The following is a 21932-nucleotide window of genomic DNA, read 5'->3' as shown; positions in this document are numbered from 1 at the left end:
CAGGCAACAGCAGAGGAAGGAGCAGGAGCAGGAGCGGCAGCGGGAGCGGGCGGGTTCAGACCAAATTGAAAACGAAGAGGAAATCAATTGATATGTAGCGACAATCGATATGCCGAGGTGTGGTCTGCTCTGCACCGGTATGGCATTGTCTGTTATCATTCGAATTGGTATTGGTATTGCCTGTACAGTCTGTGCCGCAGCCAATGGCCGAAATATACTGGCATCTGTGACCGCAAACGGGGCACGGGGAGGTAGCAGCGACCGTGGTAGGTGAGAGTTTGTCCTTCTGCTTTGGCACGCCCTTAAACCACACAGCACAAGCAACAAGGACCATGGCTGGCGTGGTGGCGGGGTGGCGGGTAAGTTGGCCCCTGGCCCAGCCTGGCTGGTACCTGATGGCAGCAGCAGCAGCATCAACAGTGGTAACATATGCAGAGAGACGCACTGTAGCAGCCGGGAGACATATGAGTATATCCACTTGGTGTTATCCTGACAACGTGATTGAAATTTATGACTGGGAAAAATATACGCAGCCAAACCAACAGCAACAGCAGCAGCAGCAGCTGCGATATATAAAAAACACTGCGGCGCTGGGGGTGTGTGGGAAGCTGGGGGAGCTACTTTGCTCAGCACGTGAGCTGAATTTGGCCAATGGCGGGGGCGAAGTGAGAAAATGCGGGCATCTCGGACTGCTTTGGGCTACGCTCTGTGAGAAATTGCACTGAATAAAAAGCACTTGTACGCATTAAAACCTAATTGGGAATTTCCATAGTTCATATGCCATTTTCTCTAACAGTCTCTCTGTGACTGGGTCTGACTGTCCGCGTGTGTGTGTGCCTGATGCTCTCTGTGGCATGTTCTACATATTTTGGCTTGCAAAATGTCACACGCAGCCAACGATGTCCATTGGGCGTCGAGCGCTGTCTGGTGATTGCTGTTGTTGTTGCTAAAGTGGATTTTGCGCTTGGCTATGATTAAGTGAGCGACTGGCAGGGGGCAGCAGCTAGCAGCAGCAGCAGCAGCACCATGGTCAGCGTTAGAGGAAGAGAAGGGGAAGGAACAGGCATATATAGCACTCGGTTCAGGTTCAGGTTTAGAGCTGCAGCAGATGGCAGATGAGTGTCCTACAGGCCATGAGGGGATGAGAGAAGCTTAGGACTGAATGAGAAGTGGCCAAATGTCATTTGCAGTTTGACAGGAATGAAAACAGGGTGCAACAGCGGGAACGAATTTTAATTTTTACATATATTGATATCCATGAATGACACACAAGTTTTTATTGACCCTGCGCCGAAACTCAAAGCCGGGCGGAAACCTAAACGAAACCCCATTTTAATACTAAGAATATGGAATATTATTTTAATTCAGTATATACAAATATTTAGTCAACAAATTAAATGTTTAATAAATTTATTTTAGCCATTGAAACCTGTTATTGTTGCGCTTGTAGACTTGATTTATATAAAAAACGTTTTTAATATTTATTAAAAATCGAAATCGTTGTATTTGTTGCTTTTAGCCAGAGTACACTGTACTGTCTGGTGGATATAACATTGCCGTTCGACTAATTTTTTAACCTAAGCATCTTCGAAGTAAAGCATGCTTCTGATTTGCTGCAATATCCTTGGCACGAACTTCAGGACAATTGGGCTGCATATGCAGACAAGTCAAGTTCTGGCTATGAAGACTTTTGCCGCAGTCTCTCGCCGAGATAAGCACAACGACCCTCATCTCCCTAACCGCCCCGTGTGGCTTTGATTTATTGTGTGCGGCTCAGAGTTGTGAAAAGGCTGTCCTGCCAGCAGCCGGAGGCGGCACCGTTCGCCAGGCACACGCTTATCAAAGCCGTCGGGAATGCCGGAGTCCAAAATATATTTATTTGCAGTGACTTTGAAAAGAAAGTTCGACCGTTGCGCTGGCGAGCTGAAACTTTCGACCTGCGTGCGCATCGATTAGAAAACTTTTTGTCGTATCTTGTCTCCAAAAGCAAAGCGGGGGCGGGCCCAATTGGCCAAGTTGTTAAATAATTGCGCTGAGCATTTAGTTGCCGGCGAACTGTTTGTCCTGCTGGCCATGCTGGCACACTCTGCGTATGCGTCATATGCTGGGTAACAGCTGCAGCTGGCCTGGGTGTGGGTGTGTGTGTGGGTGTGGCTGGAGTGGTCCATACGTGGCTCGGATTAGCTGGAAAGTTTGCCAGCAGCTTAGCGGCACTCGAGTGGATGAGTTAATTGTGCGAATGTCAAGACAAATTGCGTTAATGCGACAAGCGCACAAAGGACACCAGCGACTATGACAAGCACATGGACACGGACGTAGACGCGGACGCGGACGGTGACGAGGACGAGGAAAAAGATGAGAACGAGCACAAGGACGCGGAAAGCACAAAGTTGTTCATGTCCCGGCTAAATCCCACAAGCAAAGGTCAGGGGTGGGACTGATTGTGCTGGCGATAGCGATGTGTGTGAGTGTCGCAAAAGTTTTTAAAAAGTATTTTAAGCAAAATTTATGCAAACCACAAGACAAGCTGGCAGCCAGGCAGTCAGCCAGCAGCCAGCGAGGAGGCACTCAAAGGACATGGCTAATCCCCGAGTAATCAAAGTTTGGCAATGCCAAACGGAACGAGCAGCGAAAGAAGCTGCAAGCTGAAAGCCAAACACAGCACAAAAGGCGGCAGCCAACAGCTCAGACAAGTTACACACACAAACACACACACAGGAATTTCCCCAACATGTGTGGGCAGACATGGGTTAGATGTGCAGTCTATGCCCTCTGATGAAAGCGAGAGAAAAAGAAGCACTTTTCCAATTAATGAAATCTCTAAACTGCCATAAATTTGCCCAGACGCAAATAATTAAATTGCGTTGGCTTCACGCCTGCCGCACACACACTCACACACACATTCAAGACTTGTTGACTTATGTGCGTGTGTATTTTAGTTGGTATGTATGTGTGTGTGTGACAGACATGTCTGACCAATTGTTCATTAACCAGCCCAAAGCCGCAGACCACAAATAAAGGCATTTACTGGTTAACGCGTAAGCCATCAAATCGATAAGTGTCGCCCATAAATACCACATGGGGCAGGCTGTCCGACGAATTCGGGAATATGCGAGTATCAAAATGATTTCGAATCGAGCTCGAATTGGGTAAAAGAAAAGGTTGAATATATTTGCTAAGATATGAAATAAATAGTTATTTAACAAGTAAGAGGTTCTAGTCGGCAGCTCCCGACTAGGGGATACCCTGAACCATCTTCTTCCAACACCAAATGCAAATATATATATTATTCTAGAAGCTACATGTCAAGTTTGGTGACTCTAGCTCTTATTACTTACCAAAATTGCTCAAAAAACAGGTATTCTATATCGATTTTCATCGATTACTTGGAAACGGGGCAAGTTATCGATTATCGGAAACAAACTCGATCTGCGTACACACTAGGAGGACGTACAGCTAAAATTTCTAGCTCTTATAGGTTCTGATATCCTTGCGTTCATACATACGGACGGACAGACGGACAGACAGACGGACATGGCTAGATCGACTCGGCTATTGATGCTGATCAAGAATATATATACTTTATGGGGTCGGAAATGCTCCCTTCTGCCTAGAATATATATACTCTATGGGGTCTGAGATGCCTATTTTTAAGCGTTTCACATTCCATGACAAAATCATAATACACTTTCCAAAGATGTTATCAGCATAAAGTAATATCTATATTGAACAAAATTTGTTGCAATAATATGAGATAATGTTCAAAAAAATAAATAAAAATTTTTATAAATTTCTATACCTAGCAAAAAGTCCACACATGTTTTTACATTGATAAGCTGCCCCCGCATTCAAATAGAGCTTATGTTAAAACGCTTCAACTCACCTGGTTGGCACTGGCACTCGCCATTGGGTGCTGGGCTGCCTCCAAATCCGGCTGCTGCAGCAGCTGCAGCCGCTTCGGCCGCTTGCCGGCGCTGCTGACGTCGCGTCAGTTGCAGGTGGGAAACATCGCGGCGCAGGCGATGTAGCTCGCGACGCACATGTAGCGCCAGGTGTGAGGATGTGCCGTTCTCGCTGCTGCTGCTATTGCTGCTGCTGATGATGGGGCTGGCCAGGATCTTGGCCTGCTCGGCGGGCCAGTGCAGCAGCTGCTGCTGCTCCAGACGCAACTCCAGCTCGACGATGCGCGCGTCCAGCTGCTGCAGGCGCTGCAGTCGCTGCTCGAGTCGAGTCTGTCGCACATTCGCGTAGAGTGCGAAACTGAAGGCGCACAGGCACAACACGTAGCAGGCGATGTGCAGCAAGGACATGAGCTTAACTGTATATCGCGGCCGTTCCTTGCTGCTCGCTGCTTTGGCTGTTGCTGCTGCTGCTGCAGATCGTTGCTGGCAGGTGGCCGATGGCGCTGCAAGGCGACTAGTTGGGCTTGTTGCAGCAGCTGTTGTTGCTGCTCCTGCTCCTGGCGTGGCGCTGTCAACTGCCGCATGGCCGAGCAACATGCGCTGCTGCTCCATTTCCACTGCTGCTGTTGTTGTTGTTTCTTGTGCTGGTGTCGTGCCCGCTGCGTTTGTCTCGCTGTGCACTGTTGGCATTGTCCTTGCCACGAAACTGGAACTGATTGGGTGGCCGCCGGGCGGCGCTTTGTGTTTGCGCATGCTGCGTTTGAAGACTGTTGACTGTTTTAAACTAATGCCAGAGATGTTGTTGATGCGGATGCTGCTGCTCGGGCTGCGTTTAAGTGTGTTGGCGGCACTTGAAGTGTCCTTGTCGCATCACAAAAACACATGTGCTGCACTGCCAGCTGCTCCTTTTTGGCCAATGCTCGAGTGTTTGGCTATGTCCTTGCCGATGCTCTATTTTGTTTGCTGCTGACGTTCCGATGCGGTATTTGGCCAGCACATAGCGCCTGTAATGCTGCTATTGTTGTTGCACTTGCGATTCACGCTGTTGCTGCCACGGCATGCGAGCCGCATACAAAAGCTACGCGGCCATGGACTGCGGTGACTGCTGCGTGACTGGGTGTGGGTGGACGTTTTGGGCTTGGGGCAGCAAGCATACACAAAAAGTCTGAGTTGAGTTGAAAAACTAGCTGCGTGCTTTTGGGCGCTGCTGCCACTTGTGCCACTTGTCAAACTCTTGCCGTCGTGGCTTTTGTTTTTGTCTTGTCAATCGTCACAGCAGCTGCTTTTGGTCTCTGGGTTCGGTGCTTCCTGGGCTCCTCGACAAGTTTTCTGACAGCGCTGAGCGAGTTTTCCTCTTTACGTTCTTACTTTACTTGGGCTACCGCGCAGTTTTCAGTTTTCACTTGTCCCACAAGCGCTCTTCAAATTGCAACTTATTTAGTTCTTCAGCTCTTTTCACTGCAACAAAGTGGAGAAAAAGTGAAAAAGTCACTAAAAAATTGTTGGAAAAATATGGGGAAAAGTGCCGGGAACTAAGTTTACAAAAGTTGCGAGCAAATCGGAGCAGGCGTTTGCCGCATTGGCCATGCTTGAATTATGGCAACTGGACCCAGTCGGCACATTTTCAATAATCAACCAGGCAACGTTGCCAGGACGACATCCTTGCAATGGTGTGTCCTGGCGTTAACTTCGTTTTAAGTTCAGCCAGCCGTGTGTAGCGGCTCCCAACGATGACTTGGGCCGGCTCAAGTTGTTCACAAACTTTTTCGCAGCTCAACAACAACTGAAAAAACAACAAAATAAAAGCAAAAACAAAAATAACCACATCACAAACAACAACAACAATAACCTCGCCATCGAGGGGCATTATAAGTATTTGACCCACAGACTTGGCGTGTCAAAAACATTTGTAGCCCACTGTTGACTTGGGGTAGAAATGGGTGAGGCTTTTAAGCGAGGCGCCACTTGAGATCTAACAACACAGCAGACAATATAAAAACCATAAAACAGAAATATTGTCATGTTGGGAAATTTAAGAGCAGCAAAACTTGAATATGTCTTATAAAAACTTTTTAAGAAAGAAAGTACATGTGTAACAGAGATCTTGTGTGCCATATTTTGGGTAAAAATAAGTACTCTTTTGTGAGCCTAATTTGTACGCAGTTAAGCTAATGAAAAAGTCGTGAAGCATTAGGTATTAAGATATTCTACGTATAAAATAATTTCTATAATTTTAATTTAATAAATTTAAGTGTACCCTTTTTAAATGTACTGCCACAAGTAGTATATTCGAGTAATGAATTAGGAAAAAATTCAAATAAGATATATTAATTTGCGGATCATTGAATTTGATACTTATATTGTTTCTCAAGTACAGCAAAAATGATACAAGAAAATGTTATTCAAGTATTATGTGCGCATCATAACGGATTATACAATAATACGTGGGGAAATGTATGTGTGTGTGCGTGTGTGTTGTGTGTGTTACGTGTGTTGTGTGCGTGTATATTGCGCAATCATGCGGCAACCACAACACACAGCAGTAAGACGGAGGCTGAATCGCTCATAAAACTCAAAAACAATCCTATGAAATGCGCACCACAGACCGTGCCGCAGCAGCCACAATACAAAAATTGAGCATAAAAGTCAAAAGGCCAATTTCGATGAGCAGGCTACAACAACAACAACATCAACAACAACAAGAACAACAATGAGCAGCTTATGAAGCAAGCAGCGGGTGCAAGTCAATGGAATGTTTGGTACACCCTAATAAAACTAATTGAAAGTCTTGTGCGCTGTGGGGCCAATAATAATGCCAATAACGACGGACAGCAACAGCAACAGCAACAACAACTGCAATGCAATGAAGCTTTTAATTTAACAAATAAGAGCGAGCGAAGCCAACAGACAGACAATCAGACAGACGGACAGATGAACGGACAGACAGCCAGTCAGTTGGCCAGTAAAAAGTCAGAGAGTTGACCTGAATGAGCATTGCTTTTGCGCTGACTCTGCAGTCGGACATAGGTACATATATATCAGTATGTATGACTGTAGCCAGCTAAAGGTTAATGCTTTCTGATGTTAACTCAATATAAATAAATTGATTTCAAATTTCAACAGCTTGGCGCGCAGCTTTTGTCAATTACATGGATCTGGAACACCCCCAGCGGAGGGCGGCCCCAAAAAGCATGCTATGAATTTTTGTGCGCACAAATTCAATTATGTGTGTCGGTCATGAGTGAACGAGTATGTGTGTGTGGGAATATGTGCGGGTGTTAGCAGACGCTACTTAGTCCAGACACCCATATTATATACATATATATATATATATATACATATATATCCCAGGGTTTACAATGTGTGTCCAGCTGGCAATTGAAAAATTTGATTTCGAATTGAAATGCAAATCAAGCAAAATAGAAAGGCATTAGACGAACGAGGGCGACTGGACAAACCAATTCTGGCCAAGAGCCAGGCTCAGCTAACTGGGCACACAATTTTGGGGTCAGTGTGTGTGTGTGTGTAGTTGCAAGCAGAAACCAAAGCGAGGCAAAGGGAAGCCAATGGCTGTAAAAAGCTCAATTGCAATGCATTCAAAAGGATTATTGTCCTTATTTATTTTGCTAAATTTATTCGTTACGCACAAATGCGCAAACCAATACACACACACAATATCCACACACCCACACACACATACACACACATTCGCTAGGCAATTGGTAGAAGGAAAATGAAAACATGAAAGAGAACAGCACACATAACAGGACGGCAAAATCAAAGCAAATAAACAATAAAAATAATCGGGCCGTTAGTAACACATGCGCATTCTTCATCATCATCAACAACTGGAGGCTAAAGGAACAGCAGCAGCAGCAGCAGCAGCAGTTGACGCCTCAACAACCACCGGTCACATCACATCTATAGCCAGCTTTATTGTTGCCACAACACACGTACAACAACAACAACAACAACGACAAAAGAACACTCAACGTCTTCGGGCTACGAAGTCGTCTCAGGCTTGGGGCCTTAGGCGCTGGTTGGGGTAATAAATAGTTGTCGTGTCATATGAAAAATGCAAGCAGTGTTTAAGTTTTTCTTGGCAGCTAGTTCCGGAAGCATCACACCCCTCCCTACCCCCGTCGATGCTGGCCATAAGCACACAGCTCCAAGGGGAGGACGGCCAGGGTGTGGATGTGCCATTTCCCAGCACGAGCTACCATTTTTTTGCTGCTTCATCGCCGAAATTGAAAAAGCGTTGGGCAAAGTCAAAGAAGAGGAATGTTAATGTTTGGCAGGCCAAGCGAACCAAAACTAAATCCCTTACACAACATCATTCACAGTTGATAAGGTTGGAAAGGGCATATAAGATAACTATTAAGGTGTAAATTATATAAATTTTTAAAGTGTCCTTGGGGCATGAGTACCTTTATTGTAGAACAACAGCAAGGCGAAACAACAGAGAACAAATACGAATTCAAACAGAATGAAAACCTATCTTACTGATAACGATTAGTATATGAATGCTACCTGATATTTTGGGACATTTAACGGGTTCACTAGCCAAAAGAATGTATGCATTTATATAAACATTTTAGCTCTTCTCCTTGGAGTGTGAGGGAATAATTCAATTTCAAATATATTTATTTTATTTTATATATATTATTTATATATTTGTAGAAGAACTTTACACCATGAAAACATGGATAGCGCAGTTTGGATGCGATATGTAGAAAACAAACCAAAACAATCCGAAAAAAAAGATCTTTGATTTCCTTGGCCAAGATGCAGTAAAACAAATTTTGCGACCGCATCGGCTTACGGGTAAATGACGTGCTTCAGTTAAGCCAGCCGAAAGTCGGCTTTCGTTTCGCATGTCTAGCACACAGCGTGCCTGTTGTTGTTTATGTTCTTGCCATTTCCTTATAATTTTTACAGCTTGTTTTGTTGCGGCTGCCGAAGATGGTGAGCATCCTCTGGATGCTGTGGATACTGTGGATGCGGCCGCCCTCCAGCGGGGCTTTGCATTTTTATGTGTCGGCCACATATAGCACAAACTATTAGTGCTATTCATTGTTGTAGTCGTCTTTTGGGTCTCTGCGGTTTTATGTCCGTTGTTTTACAACACTGTCATACGCCCAGTTTTAGAACGGCAGCCTGCACAACTTGCCCCTGGGAGAAATTACTTAATTTTGAAATTTCAATTTAGCACTTAAGTCTCGAAACATGGCAGCGCCTTTCGGGTTGACGAGGGGGCGGGCCGTCCAGTCACTAGCGCACCTACATGCAGCAACAATGGAGTGTGCGTGTGTCTGTGTGTGTGTGTGTGTATGTGTGTGTGTGTGTGTAAAAATCCAGCTTACACATGTTCTGACTTTTACAAATTTCCGGAATTTTTGGCACGCAATGTTCGCTTTTGTTTACTGGCTACCAACTCGATGCTTGTCGTGCATCCAGACGCCAACTCAGATGCCGCCTGTCCCATCCGCTCTCCATTGCATAGTTTGTTCATTTCACAGCCAACTGAACGGGAAGCAAGAGCTTGGGGGCAGAAACAACATAGTGTGCAATGTGTGCACATGTGTGTTTGTGTGTGTTTTCTTTTTTTTGCTGCTGCAAAGAATTGTAACTGGAGCCACAGCAACTCCTTAGAAGTTTTAGTACCAGTTTTTGATACTCTGATCCCTGGGGGCGAAAAAGTATATTGGCTTTACGCAATTACCAATTTGCATACAAGCTGTATGTTAGTATATATACTCGTTTAGATAATACACGCGCAGCAACAAAGTCCTAAGATTACTACAGACTTTCCTTTAAATCTTGCTTTTCCGGCCACGCCCACTCTAAGTCGACAAAGATTTATAACTACTGCAGCATTTTACATACTGAATAGATTATTGCGAAGTCGGTTGCAACATCCTTACTTGTTTCTGATGATAAAGATTCTAGAAACTCCAAGAAGCTGTATTGAGTACACAAAGATCTAGAGTAAAACTCACAGTTTTAGTCGCAATTTAAGGTATTTCGCAGTCTGACTAGTTTTCTTCTTTGTGCAGAGAAAGCATATGCAACTATGTAGCCACAATATGCACCATTTACAACTACAAACAGTTTGAAGTGTCGCTAAGCAGCATACACCCCAAAGCCCTTTCCATTGAGTATGTTAAAAATCCAACATTGTAAATCTTAGTTTCTATTTCACAACAAAAACAAGCCCAGGTAACTTCTTTATCTGCAATAAGTATCCAAAAGATAGTTAATTTATAAAAACAGGATATTCAAAAAGTTTTTAAATTATTGGAGACATTTTTGGATTTTGTTATATCAACGAGATGTTACGAAAAGGAGAGCCAATTAACTGCACATAAAATAACAGGTATGTGCGACACACAGACGCAGACACACACACACACACAGACGAGCTTACACCCACACATGGGCAACTTCTCAAAGTTTACGGAAGGCAGTTAAACTGTAATAAAAGCAGACACGAGCATGAGTGCAAGTGTGAGTGTGAGAGCGAGACAGAGTGAGAGTTGTGTGTGCGGGTATATATTTTCACGATTATCCTTACTGTTTGCTTGGCTGCTCTATTTGCACCTGGCACACAAGACACACTGGATACACGACACACGCCGTGCAGGCCGCAACACTTAGTCAAAGGTGGCCACACCCACCCGCCATGCGGTAAGCGAGTTTGTTAAACAGTGTAAAGTTACACGCAACTAAGCACTTAACAGCACAAAAGCTCCGCCAATAGTGCGGGCGGCAGGGGCCAGCTGCAGCCAAAAGCAGCAGAGAGGGCAAGACGTGGCACAAACTGCACACAACTTGCAACCGCAGGCGTCGACGCCAGCGTCGACGTCGACGGCGAGACATGCAACCTTGCACTTGGAGTGGTCGCTCGGCTCAGGCAACCGGGTAACAGGGCAACCGGACAGCCGGGCAACGACTAAAGTCTAGTTGCGTGTGTTTTTATGAATGAGTCCGGCAGGCGCAACAAATGTTAATCCGCGACCCCGCTGAAAGGTCGTCCACTGGCTGGCTGGCTGGCTGGCTGCCTTACCAAAGCCGCACAACCAACCACCACCGAGTGAGCAGCAATTCCCAGCACTGGGTGGCCTGGGCAGTAACTCGGTCTGTGATTAGGCGTAAATTGAAGCGCAGGCACAGGGCTCACAGTGTCCAATCCTCTGTCCACTGTAGCTTGAAGTCTGCTTTGTGTGCGTTGCTGCCCCTGAATGGGGCACGCTGCAAAAGGGCTAGCCGTGTAAATAGACACAGCTGGACATTGACAAGAGGGCAGGGCCTGGACTGGCCTGGACAGGACAGTGTGCGGTTCTGTGCTGTGGCTTGTTTTGGCTGAGGCCAGAGAGAACTGGCCCATCAATTTTTGCAGGCTCTGAAAGCACGAAAAGCGTTTAAGCTGTACCTTGAAAGCGACGTGGCTGCTAGTTGAGTTTAAGCGAAGATAAAAGAGCCCAGAAAATGATAAATAAGTCTATTCATTGATATAACACAGCGATCGGACAAGTAAGACATTAATCTTTGGAGCATAGGAAGTATTTAGCGCTAAACTAAATACAGTATGCCCTCGCTCAGTGCAACCCTTTATATTCGGTCCAATTGTGAAAATAGTTATAATCTTATTTAATTCAATTTGTACTAGAAATATGAAATAAATAAATTCTATGAAGGTAAAATCGACCCGAAAACAAACAGATGCGCATGCTTTATGCGTGGAAATCCCAAATCTATATTTTGGATAGATGCTGAATGAACCAAATATGAAAAGAAAAGAAAAGAAATGTGATTTCCTGTTGCGTTAACTGAGTTGATTTTTTACTACAATGTTGGGTGTTGCGTTCATCGGAAAGACGCGTGGATCGATGGTTACGTTGAGCGAGGGCGTACTGTACAGCATTAAAAACTTACGGACAAATAAACATAAATAAACTGCGAACACAGATTTATCGTTCGTTTAGTAATTGTTAATTTGAATAAAATAAACTTAGATTTGTTTACTTCATGTTCACTAGAGAATTCTCTAGCTAGAGAATTGACATAGACCATTAACTCTGTCGTAAATAAACCGATTTTAAAGCCGAATGGCATATTATTCATGTTGATCAATTTGACACTTCAGTTTGAAAAACAAATTTGTATCTAACTTTAAGGGAAAATATGAAAGCCCCTTCCCCAATGTTAATTTCAAAAATACTTAAAATATTAATTTGAATTATTTGCAGATGTCAACTTAAATAAAACATTTCAATAGATTAGAAGAAAGTTTAGTTTAGGGTTCTAGGCATGCCAGCATTTAATCACAAATGGACTTAATACACATTCTGGACTTTCAACTCCGATAAATTCCTGATATCAAATCAGTATAAGACTATAATCGAAATCAGTATAAAACGATCCCGAATATATGGTAGATTCTACTAGACTGCAACCCTCCCATAACTTTGTCCAAACTAAACCGATTTTCATGCGGAAAACATTAAGTAACAAAAAATGTCAAATACATTTTTAAAGTCAGTATTAATAAACTGAAAATCGCAATTCCCATAGCCAAGTGATGCATTTTAAAGAGCCCTTTGAACAATCCCGGCATTGTGTGCAGGCCAGTTTAAGCTGAAAGCGCAACTAAGCCCCTGTGTTAATGTGACTACAAAAGCCATGCAGTTAATCGGAATCGGGTTTGCCACAGGGCACACTAATCAAGGACACGCATCAATGCACCCCACCACGAGCAATGCATAGCCCCCAAGAGAGAGAGAGAGAGAGAGAGAGAGAGAGAGAGAGCCGCAATGCGTGTTGCATGACCAGCGAATGCGGCAAGAGCAACAATCAGCTGGCCAGGTGAGCGGGCACGGAGGGAGCTTGGGAGGTATAGCTAGAGCTGTCTGGCATTAAATGGCAAAATTTAAATTCGTTTTAAAAGGATTTTGGTTTGGCCTCTGGTAAAATTGCTGCCTGCAACCTGTCGCTACTGCGAGCTACGCCTTGCAACAACTTACGGCGTGCAATTTATCAGCGGCTGACAAGATGTCGCCTCTGCCTGTGCTGCCTGCTTGTCTGTGGTGCTGCATAATTGCTTTGTGGCTTGAGGATTACACATACTCCTCTGCTTCTTTTTTTCTGCTGCCCAGACTCTACCTGCCTGCTGACTCACTTAAGACAGCGTCGCTCACTAAGCCGTCGGCTTGGGCTGATTTGCGGCAACCGCCAGTGGCGGCTTTTAAGCCTTAAATGCATTCAGCTCATTTAATTTGCAATGCGCGGCAAAAAACCGACCAAGCCAGCAGCAGCTCTTATATCTCTCTTGCTGCCGCTCTCCCGGGACTCTCCCGCTCTCACTCTGTCTCGTTTATTATATAATTAAGTTAAAGTGAGCGGCGGCTGGCAATTTGCGTGAAGCTCCCAGCTCTACCCCCATTTGGATTTGACAGCTCTGCACGCTAATTTCTTAATTTTCACCTTCCGCTTTTGCGGTGGCAAGTTACTTGCATCAGACTCTGCAGAACCACAACCAGCACCAGAACCCATAGCCGTAGCCGTAGCCGTAGCCACAGTCAGAACTCAGACCCGTAGCCGTGTGAAGCACAACCCCTTTTTGTTGGCTACCCAAAAATCATTTCCGTATTTCTATGTCTATTATTATTATTATGACTTTTATTGTTATGCTCAACCGCCGGCTGCTGCCGGAGCTGTTATCAACACCCGCAACAATGGCGCGACGACCCCAGCGCAACTTCAGGCTTAGGAACCAACTGCCCAGCGCCAACCCCCTTTGGCTGCTTGCTGTGGCTGTTGCCGTTGCCGTTGCCGTTGCTGTCGCTGGTTCATTCGCGCGTTAAATGTGCTTGGCGGGGTGGTGGGGGATGGTGGTTGGGGGGATGGGCGGTAGTAAATGAAACCCCTCTCGATTCGATTGAAACTAGGAATGGTTCATGCTTTCGCTCTGCTCTTTGGCTCGATGGCCGTTTCGTGTTCAATTTAGCGTCATAATTTCGTTTATGGCATGGACTCTGCTCACTTTTCACCCACACCCGAACAGCCCCTAGCCCCCCCCCCCCCCCTGCTCTCTGTTGCACCGCCTACTTGCCACTTCGCCCTGTCACAGTTGCTGTCAAGTGTTTTGTTAAGTTCATCAAAATTGTCGCCGGCTGCTTCTGCTGCTCCCGCTGCTGCTGCCTCCACTTAACGCAATTTTCAGTTGCGGCAGTCGCGTCTACTTGACTGTCATTCATGCACTCATTTCATTCATTCATTCATTCATTCATTCACTCAGCCATTCAAGCAGTTCACGCCATTTACAGTTACAATTAATGTTTGTTTGCCTGTCGCCCGCATCGCCCCACGCACACACACACACACACACACACACAACATCAAAGCAGTCCCAAGGCATCCTGGCAGGCTTGCCCCCCTTTTCTCACCACCCCTGACCCTTCACACTCTTATCAAAGCAGCTAAAAGCTTGCATATTTCATAAGAGCCAAGTTCATAAAAAAAATGTAAAAAAAAAATACGTCGAAAATGCGAATCCGACAAGCCCGGCCAATTGCCCCCAGGGAGCATGAAAGGGTCGTCGTGTGGCAAAAAGCGCAACCTTTGTGCCAAGCAACAAGCAACGTTCAACATAAATAAATATTTTTGCTACACTTTACACCTAACCTGTTCCGCCTTTGGGACAACGCTCTGCCCCAACACCGCCCCTGCCCCTGCCCTAGCCCATCTGGCTGCTTGGGATGCTTCTGGTCAGCTGGGGCTTGTCATAAAGTATGTTAAATATTTACTGAACAAGGTGTGTTCACTAATTCAAGAGTCCTGTACCGGAGTTCATTAGATTTGTGCCTCTCAACTCAATTTTCCAGCAGACAAGAAGAAGAGAATAGATGGTAAGTGGAAAAGAAAAGTGCTTCAGCGACTGCAAGTGGCAGCTGGTCACACTGGCCAAAATCAAAACAGAAACTGGTTCTTGTTGTGTGGCCATAGAATAGAATTATTTGTACCCTGTTGTAATTATGACATCTATCCTTTAGATATATGGCATTATGACATTTATCCTTCAGCTAGATAGATAGGTAGATTTCATTAATGAATAATCTAGTTAATTACATTCAAATTGGTATACTAAGTATACACAGTTAGCTTAAAAAACGTTGGTCCAAATATTGATACCTGTGTAAAATATATGAATCAAACTCAGAATCGACGAGAAAATGAAGGTAAATCCTGCCTGCAGAGAGTATAAACTTTTTTGTTTCCTAAAATAACTCGCCAAACACGTTTATATACACTTGTCAGCAACAGAATTATCTGCCCAAATAAATAAATATATAAATATGCCACATTTGACAAATGTGTGCAAGGGTATTTACTACGAAGCTAACTGTTCCTACACGTATTTATTTGTTTTCTTTTCTTTTTACAGCAATTTTTTTGCACTTTGGCGGGCATTCGCCTAAAAGCGTGCAGGAATTTTTTTGTTGTTTTTGCTTTTGATTTCGTTTTCCTCGAGAGCTGCTTTTGATTTGATTTCGTTTATGTTTTCAGTTTGTGCCTTTTGTCATTTACTCATCTACCACCCTAATTTGTTGTTGTCGTACACATTTTGCATACAAAGCAAAAATACACAAAAAACACACATACACACATGTATTTAACATGTATGCAGGGGTAAACCAGCTCATTATGTACAAGCATGCATACACACACACACATGCACAAACATCATGCAAGAAGGTTTGCATGTGTGTGTGTGTGTGTATTGTGTTGGCTGCAACTCTTTTACATACTTTGTGATTGCACCTTAGCGTTTCACTTCTGCTGCGGCTCCTGTTGTTGTGTCTGATGCTGATGCTTTTGCTGCGTCGAACGATTTATGCACTTAACATAATTTAATTTCCCAAAAAGTGCCGCAACCAACAACAATTCAAAGCTAGCACTTGGCACACAGACACTTCTTGGCTGTTGTTGTTTTTTTTTTTGTTGTTGTGGTTGTTGTTACAGCTTTGTTTTGTTTGGTTTTGCTTTCCTTTTTCTTTTCTTTTTTTTCCTGTTGTTGTTGTTGGGAGGCCTTTAATCAAAAAGCAACAACATCACTAAAATGAAAACAAGCACCGCGCGCGGAGTAAAAGGCAGACACCAGCTTCCAAAGACTTGGACGAAACGGGTGCTGCAGGCGAATTATTCGCGAAACACGCACAGTTGCACTCACACAAACACACTCAAATAACTCGACGTTTGCTATGTTTTCTGTTTTATTTAACAATCGCTTTGCTTCCGCACCGTTTCAACACGTCCGCTCGCAATGCAAGTCGTCGCGCAACTGAAAACTGGAAATGAAACCAAGTGTGTTGCTGTTGCTGTTGCTCTTGCTGCTACGGCCGCTGCTAGCGCCGCACAGTGGCTCCCTGAGCATGTAACGGGTGTGAAAACGAACTAGCCAATAGGAATGTGAAACTGAGCGAGAGAATTGTTGCAATTGCCATTTTAGGACTCCGATCAATTTTGGTATATTCTTATTTGATAAGAAATATTATTCCTAAAGGCCAGATAAAAAACCTTTGGTATATTGCGTTACAAATTTAAATAGGAGCTTAGACAATAATACATCTTTGTATTAGCAAAGTATTCTTTAGGTCCAGTTGCTTGAATGAGTACGGATGTTCAGACGAACAAATGCAATATCATACACCTTTTGTAAGACTCTTCCATTTTGTAAGATAAGATGTATACTCTCTCTTTATAGTTGAAACATTTTAAAACTATTTGTACGTTTTTCTCCTAGCACAAAATATTGTCTCACTGTGCAACGCTCGATGATGTTGCTGTTGCTATCGTGTTTATGTTCTCTTCAAGCCATTGCTGATGCTGCTGATTTGGACTGTTCTCTGCAATGCAATCGCATCACCAATCGCCATCGACGGTCGGTTTGATTTTTGTCTGCGGTCGCATTAAAGTAAAGCGCAGTGAAATGAAGCGTATAATGTAAAAGCGATAATTAAATTCAATTGAACATAGAGTTAATGCAGACGTGCGCGGACAATTGAAAGATAATTGTATTTTCGAGCTGATGAAATTTAACATAGCTTTATCAGCTGGAATCATTCTATGCTCACGATAAAACTAAGTTAGCATATTTTTGTTAAACTCTATAAAATAACGTATAAATGTAAATTCCTTGAGAGCATCTTACTAGAACTCAAGTGAGGCGCTTAAAGCATTTCGTAAAACATCCAGCCTAATTAATTAGCCGGATAGTTTTTATTCCGGCCAAGTCTGCAACAATGTTTCGTTTGCCACGCGTTCCGCAAAGCGCACGCTCTTTACCGGCGCCGGCTCTCTTAAGCGCCCACGCAACGCGCTCTCTTACCACGTAGCGCTCTAACGGTAAACTTGGGTGCCGGCACACTGACAATTGGGCACTGCGTCCGGGCACACTGGCACGAGCGTACTGATAGAAGAAACCTGTGTGAGGCGAAACACTTTGGTGCTCTTTGGGTGCCATACTCATTTCCGGTTTCCGTTGCTTTGTGTGCGTGTTAAATTTGAATTGCGTAGCGAAGTTTGGCGCGCTGCGACTCTGTTTTATACGGTTCTATTTTTTGCGTATTGCAAATTATGGAAAACACATTAATAGTCAAGCAGAAGGACGCCAGAGCTGGCGGATGTTTGTAATTTCCATGAGCGATGACGACAGCATCCATTGAGGCTGTGACAACAGCCCTTACTTGTGTACTGGTGTACCTTTATTGTGGGCGTGTCTCGTTGGCCAAATCGAATTGTCTGCGTGCAACTGAAAACTCATTTTATTAGCTGCCAATTGCCGGCAATGAAGAGAACTTCCCTTGAAGCAGGCTAATCAACGTCTAGGCAGCATGGCCAGCAAAGAGTTGGGGAGCTTTGGAGGTTGAGTGTGTGCTGATAACGCGCTGCATTGATTAGATAAGACCAGCTGGTAGCACTAGTATTGGAGCGAAAGCTTCTGCCTTTCGAAATAAACCCAATTAGTCACTAGTTGGGTTGAACGAAAGACGGACATGGACGATACGGACTTCTCGCTCAAGTTTGGCAACAAAAACAAGCACAAGAAAGACAAAGCGGATGCTACGCAAATCGCCAAGACGCCCACATCGGAGGCGGATCTCAAACGGATTATTATTTCCAGACCAACCACCGATGATACTTACGAGAATTGTACACGCGCCGGCGTAGCCCTGGTCCTTAATCACAAGGATGTCAAGGGTCAGAAACAGCGCGTGGGCACCGAACGGGATCGCGATGATATAGAACGGTCCCTGCTTGGATTTGGGTTCGATGTTCGGCCCTACAACGATCTGACCTTTGCCGAAATCACCGACATGCTCAAAGAGGGTAAGTAATGAAGGAACATTGTCAGATATATCGGATGCATGTGTTTCGATGCTCATGAGAAATCCTTTTTGGTTGCAGTGGCTCGCGAGGATCACAGCGAAAACGATTGCTTTGTGCTGGTTGTCATGTCGCATGGCTCAGAGGGCAAGGTCTATGCTAAGGTATGCATAAATTAAAAGTATTTATACAAGCATTAAGTAACTTTAAAGGTTTTCTTAAGGACATGTCCTATCCCGTTGAGCGCCTGTGGAATCCCTTCCTGGGCGACAGCTGCAAAACGCTCGTGAACAAACCGAAACTTTTCTTTATACAAGCCTGTCGTGGCGAGAACTTGGAAAAGGCTGTGGAGTTCACATCCTTCTCGGTCATGACAAGGGATCTTGCAGCGCCAGCAGCGACTCCAGCAGTACAGCCCGTGACCTATGCCATACCCAGCACAGCTGATATGCTCGTCTTCTACTCAACTTTCGAGAGTAAGTGAGAGCTGGTGCTTAGTTTGATTAGTTAGTTCTAACGCCATTTGCATTCCTATTCACATCTCCAGAGTACTTCTCGTTTCGCAATGTGGACGACGGATCCTGGTTCATACAGAGCCTCTGTCGGGTGCTCGATAGCGCGGCTGCCAATGAGGCCAGTCAGCCGGAGGGCGTGGATCTGTTGCGTCTGCTGACCGCTGTCAATCGCAAGGTGGCCTACGAGTATCAGTCGAATACGAAGAACGAGGCGCTCAACCAAATGAAGGAAATGCCCAACTTTATGTCCACATTGACCAAAAGTTTTCAGTTGCGCGTTAAGCCAAGGTTCTAGGGGCAAACAGCTGAGTCAGCCGAGCAGACAATACATAAACGAGTTGTGTGTTAGTGTATCAAATATTTTGTATCTGTATCTGTAAATGTATCCGTATCTGTATCTATCGATCGTGTTTCTTGTCGCACTTATCTGGAATTGCGCTAATGCCTCTGGGGCGCGATAACGAGCTGTGCCAACCACACTCAAACCTAAATTTATAACTGTAGTTACGATTGTTAACAAGCTGGCCAGAAGGTTGTGTTTGTGTGTGTGCTTGCGTTAGGGGAGTTAGCAAGCCCTGTTGCAGTTGGCCCGAGCTTTAGTCGCATTGGACATGCCAAGCTTACCACACTTTGGTGCACTGTGCCTGCTGCTGCTGTTGCGTCTGTGGCAAACGCTGGGCCTGGCTCCGCTCAGCTTCAGCTGCGGGCGTGGCGCACGCTGCCGCCGCCCGATAACGGCCAGCGCCGCGCTGCAGTGGCTCGGCCTGTTGGCGCTGTCGCCGCTGCTGCTGCGCGAGAGTGTGGCCCTGTACGCGACGACCAACGTGAAGCACTCGACGCTCTTCAGGCGCATTGCACTGGCCACCATGGCCGGCGATGTGGGCATATCGCTGGCGCTGCTGGGCGCGCACATCTGGCAGCGTGAGCGACTGGCGCAGCTGCTGAATGGTCTGGCGCGTCTACAGCGCAGGACCAGGCTGAGCTGGCCGGCAACTCTTCTGATGTGGTGCAAGCTATTGCTCTCGCTCTACGAGCTGCTCTGCAATGTGCCCTTTCTGCATCAGAACGCGGCTCGTCTGCCCTGGCTGCAGCTGCTGGCCTATGGCGTGCAGCTCTATGTGCAGCATATGAGCAGCGTTTTTGGCAACGGCGTATTTGGGGCACTGCTCCTGGTGCTAGCCGGCATACAGCAGCTGGAGCTGCAGTGGCAGCAACTGGCCCAGGAGCCAGGCCAACAAGAGCGTCTATTGCGGCGGGAGCGGCGTTTGCTGTTGGTGTGCGAGAACTTTATGCAAGTCTTTCAGCTGGGCATCTTTCTGCTGGTCATTGGCAACTTTATCAACATTCTGGCCAATATGTATGCCTACATGTCCTACTTTGTGGAGCAGCACGGCATACCGCTGACCATTTCCAACTATTGCCTGATAGTCGCCGTTCAGCTCTATGCGATGATACTGGCCACCCATCTCTGCCAGCTGCGGCACACACGACTGCGTAGACGCTGCCTGGAGCTGTGCTATGTGCCGCAGGAGCTGACCAAAGAGCAGGTGGGTGAAACTCGAGCATTTGAGCACTTGGCTAGCCTTTAGCACACTCTGTTTGCAGGCCATGCGCCCCACGCCGTTGCTGATGTGGCCCGTGGATTGCCTGAAGTTCTCCATTTTGGGCCTCTTCAACTTGGACAACGCCTTTTGGCTATTTCTCGTCTCGTATGCCGTGAATTTCATTGTCATCATTTTGCAGTTCACTGTGGAGCATTCGAAGCGTTGAGAGCTTTTTTCCGGTTTGTGCATTTACTGCTTCATTTGCTTAGCAGAGACCACCACCATGCCGTGCTGGCGCCATCTATCTGCCAAAGTCGGGTTTTTCGGACTACCTTTGCATTGGAACTTGTCTTTAATCTTATGTTTTTGTTTGTTTCTTTTTATGGTGTTTGAGTAAGCGCATAAACTGGATAAGAAAGTAGCCAAAAAATCAAAAGCCACCAACATAAGCAAAACAAGTTGCAACAAAGACGACACCTGCTTTTTTTTGGCTACTTATTTGTAATGCTCGCAACTTTAATACTATTTACTAGTGAGTAGTAATAATATAACTGTTTTTCTAATAATTGGAATAAAGCATTGAACTACATTTTGATAGTTGCTAAATTATGTAATAACCATATAATAGAAAAATAAAGCATTCGGAGCTGGAAATTCCGTGGAGACCTTTACTGTATGACGAGAATCCTGGATTAAACAGCCAGACTATTGGGTAGATGTTGTTTTGTCTTAGCCGAAAATGGAGTTGCTAATTTAATAACTATATCCATAGCCTGTATTTATAAGATATTTAAGAAGAGAAAAGGAGAGAGTATCCTGAGAAGTAATAACAGAAAACGAAATTGCATTTACTAGTATTATGAGAGAGAGAGAGAGAGAGAGAGAGAGAGAGAGAGAGAGAGAGAGAGAGAGAGAGAGAGAGAGATGGATTGAGAGGGAGAGAGGGAGAAAGAGAGAGAGAGAGAGTTTATACATTTATAGTTAAACACTTAAGAATTTTTGTCTTTAGAGTGCCAAGTACTTTATATCCCATCAAATATATATGTTTTACCGTTTTAACCCCAACGATCTTTTTATATGTGTACAAATCAATTTCCTCCCGATCGTTCCTATAAGATATAATGGTAAGATTTTGGCCTGATATTAGGAGCAATTTCATCTAATGATGAAAAAGAACACGAACCTATGCTAAGTTTTAGATGGAAAGTAGAAAAACTTATTTTGCATAGAGAAAGATTCATGTATGATACACAAATAGACGAACATAGCTAAATCTACTCAGATTTTCTTCCTGATGCAGATATAAAAACCCTTTCCAACTGATTTCTTTAGTTTTTATTGCTTACCTATAAAATTGACAGCGATCTCTAAACATCTTAGTTCTATCAGACACCCATGCGATGCATTTTGACCAGGTCATGTGTGTAAATGTGATGCCTACACAAAATTCGATAGTGTTTTAAGCCAACAAAGCATATCAAATGGAATCGTGTTGCATCATTTACGATTAAAATAAAGCAGAAAGCAATTGATTGTTGTTGGTTTTGGAGGACTTGAGCAACACATAACTTATTAGGGCAAACTCG

General features: G+C 44.7%; 3 protein-coding genes across 14 annotated transcripts in view; 2 read left to right on the top strand and 1 right to left on the bottom strand.

Moving 5' to 3' along the window:
* The window catches only part of LOC115771744 (collagen alpha chain CG42342), a 71059-nt gene extending 55127 nt beyond the window's left edge, over positions 1-15932 (bottom strand). For all 12 annotated transcript variants that reach the window (XM_030717575.1, XM_030717582.1, XM_030717576.1 and 9 more), the window contains exons 1-2: positions 15710-15932; positions 3884-5360 (exon numbers count right to left, since the gene is read on the bottom strand). In XM_030717575.1, the coding sequence (XP_030573435.1) occupies positions 3884-4655 (772 nt within the window). In that variant the 5' untranslated portion in view covers positions 4656-5360; positions 15710-15932. The remainder of the gene's footprint in view (positions 1-3883; positions 5361-15709) is intronic.
* A 2016-nt stretch (positions 15933-17948) lies between these two features.
* Positions 17949-19178, top strand: LOC115771905 (caspase-3). The gene is made up of 4 exons (XM_030717795.1): positions 17949-18290; positions 18369-18451; positions 18511-18763; positions 18835-19178. The coding sequence occupies exons 1-4, from the start codon at positions 17957-17959 to the stop codon at positions 19095-19097; spliced, it is 933 nt and encodes a 310-aa protein (XP_030573655.1). The 5' UTR covers positions 17949-17956; the 3' UTR covers positions 19098-19178.
* A 235-nt stretch (positions 19179-19413) lies between these two features.
* Positions 19414-20895, top strand: LOC115771705 (putative gustatory receptor 89a). Its single transcript, XM_030717525.1, has 2 exons — positions 19414-20349; positions 20408-20895. The coding sequence occupies exons 1-2, from the start codon at positions 19414-19416 to the stop codon at positions 20570-20572; spliced, it is 1101 nt and encodes a 366-aa protein (XP_030573385.1). The 3' UTR covers positions 20573-20895.
* The last annotated feature ends 1037 nt before the right edge of the window (positions 20896-21932 follow it).

This window comes from Drosophila novamexicana, unplaced genomic scaffold, assembly GCF_003285875.2.
Source record: "Drosophila novamexicana strain 15010-1031.04,08,12 unplaced genomic scaffold, DnovRS2.1 tig00000108-arrow-pilon, whole genome shotgun sequence".
NCBI lineage: Eukaryota > Metazoa > Arthropoda > Insecta > Diptera > Drosophilidae > Drosophila > Drosophila novamexicana.
This window is presented reverse-complemented; position numbering and strand designations above follow the sequence as displayed.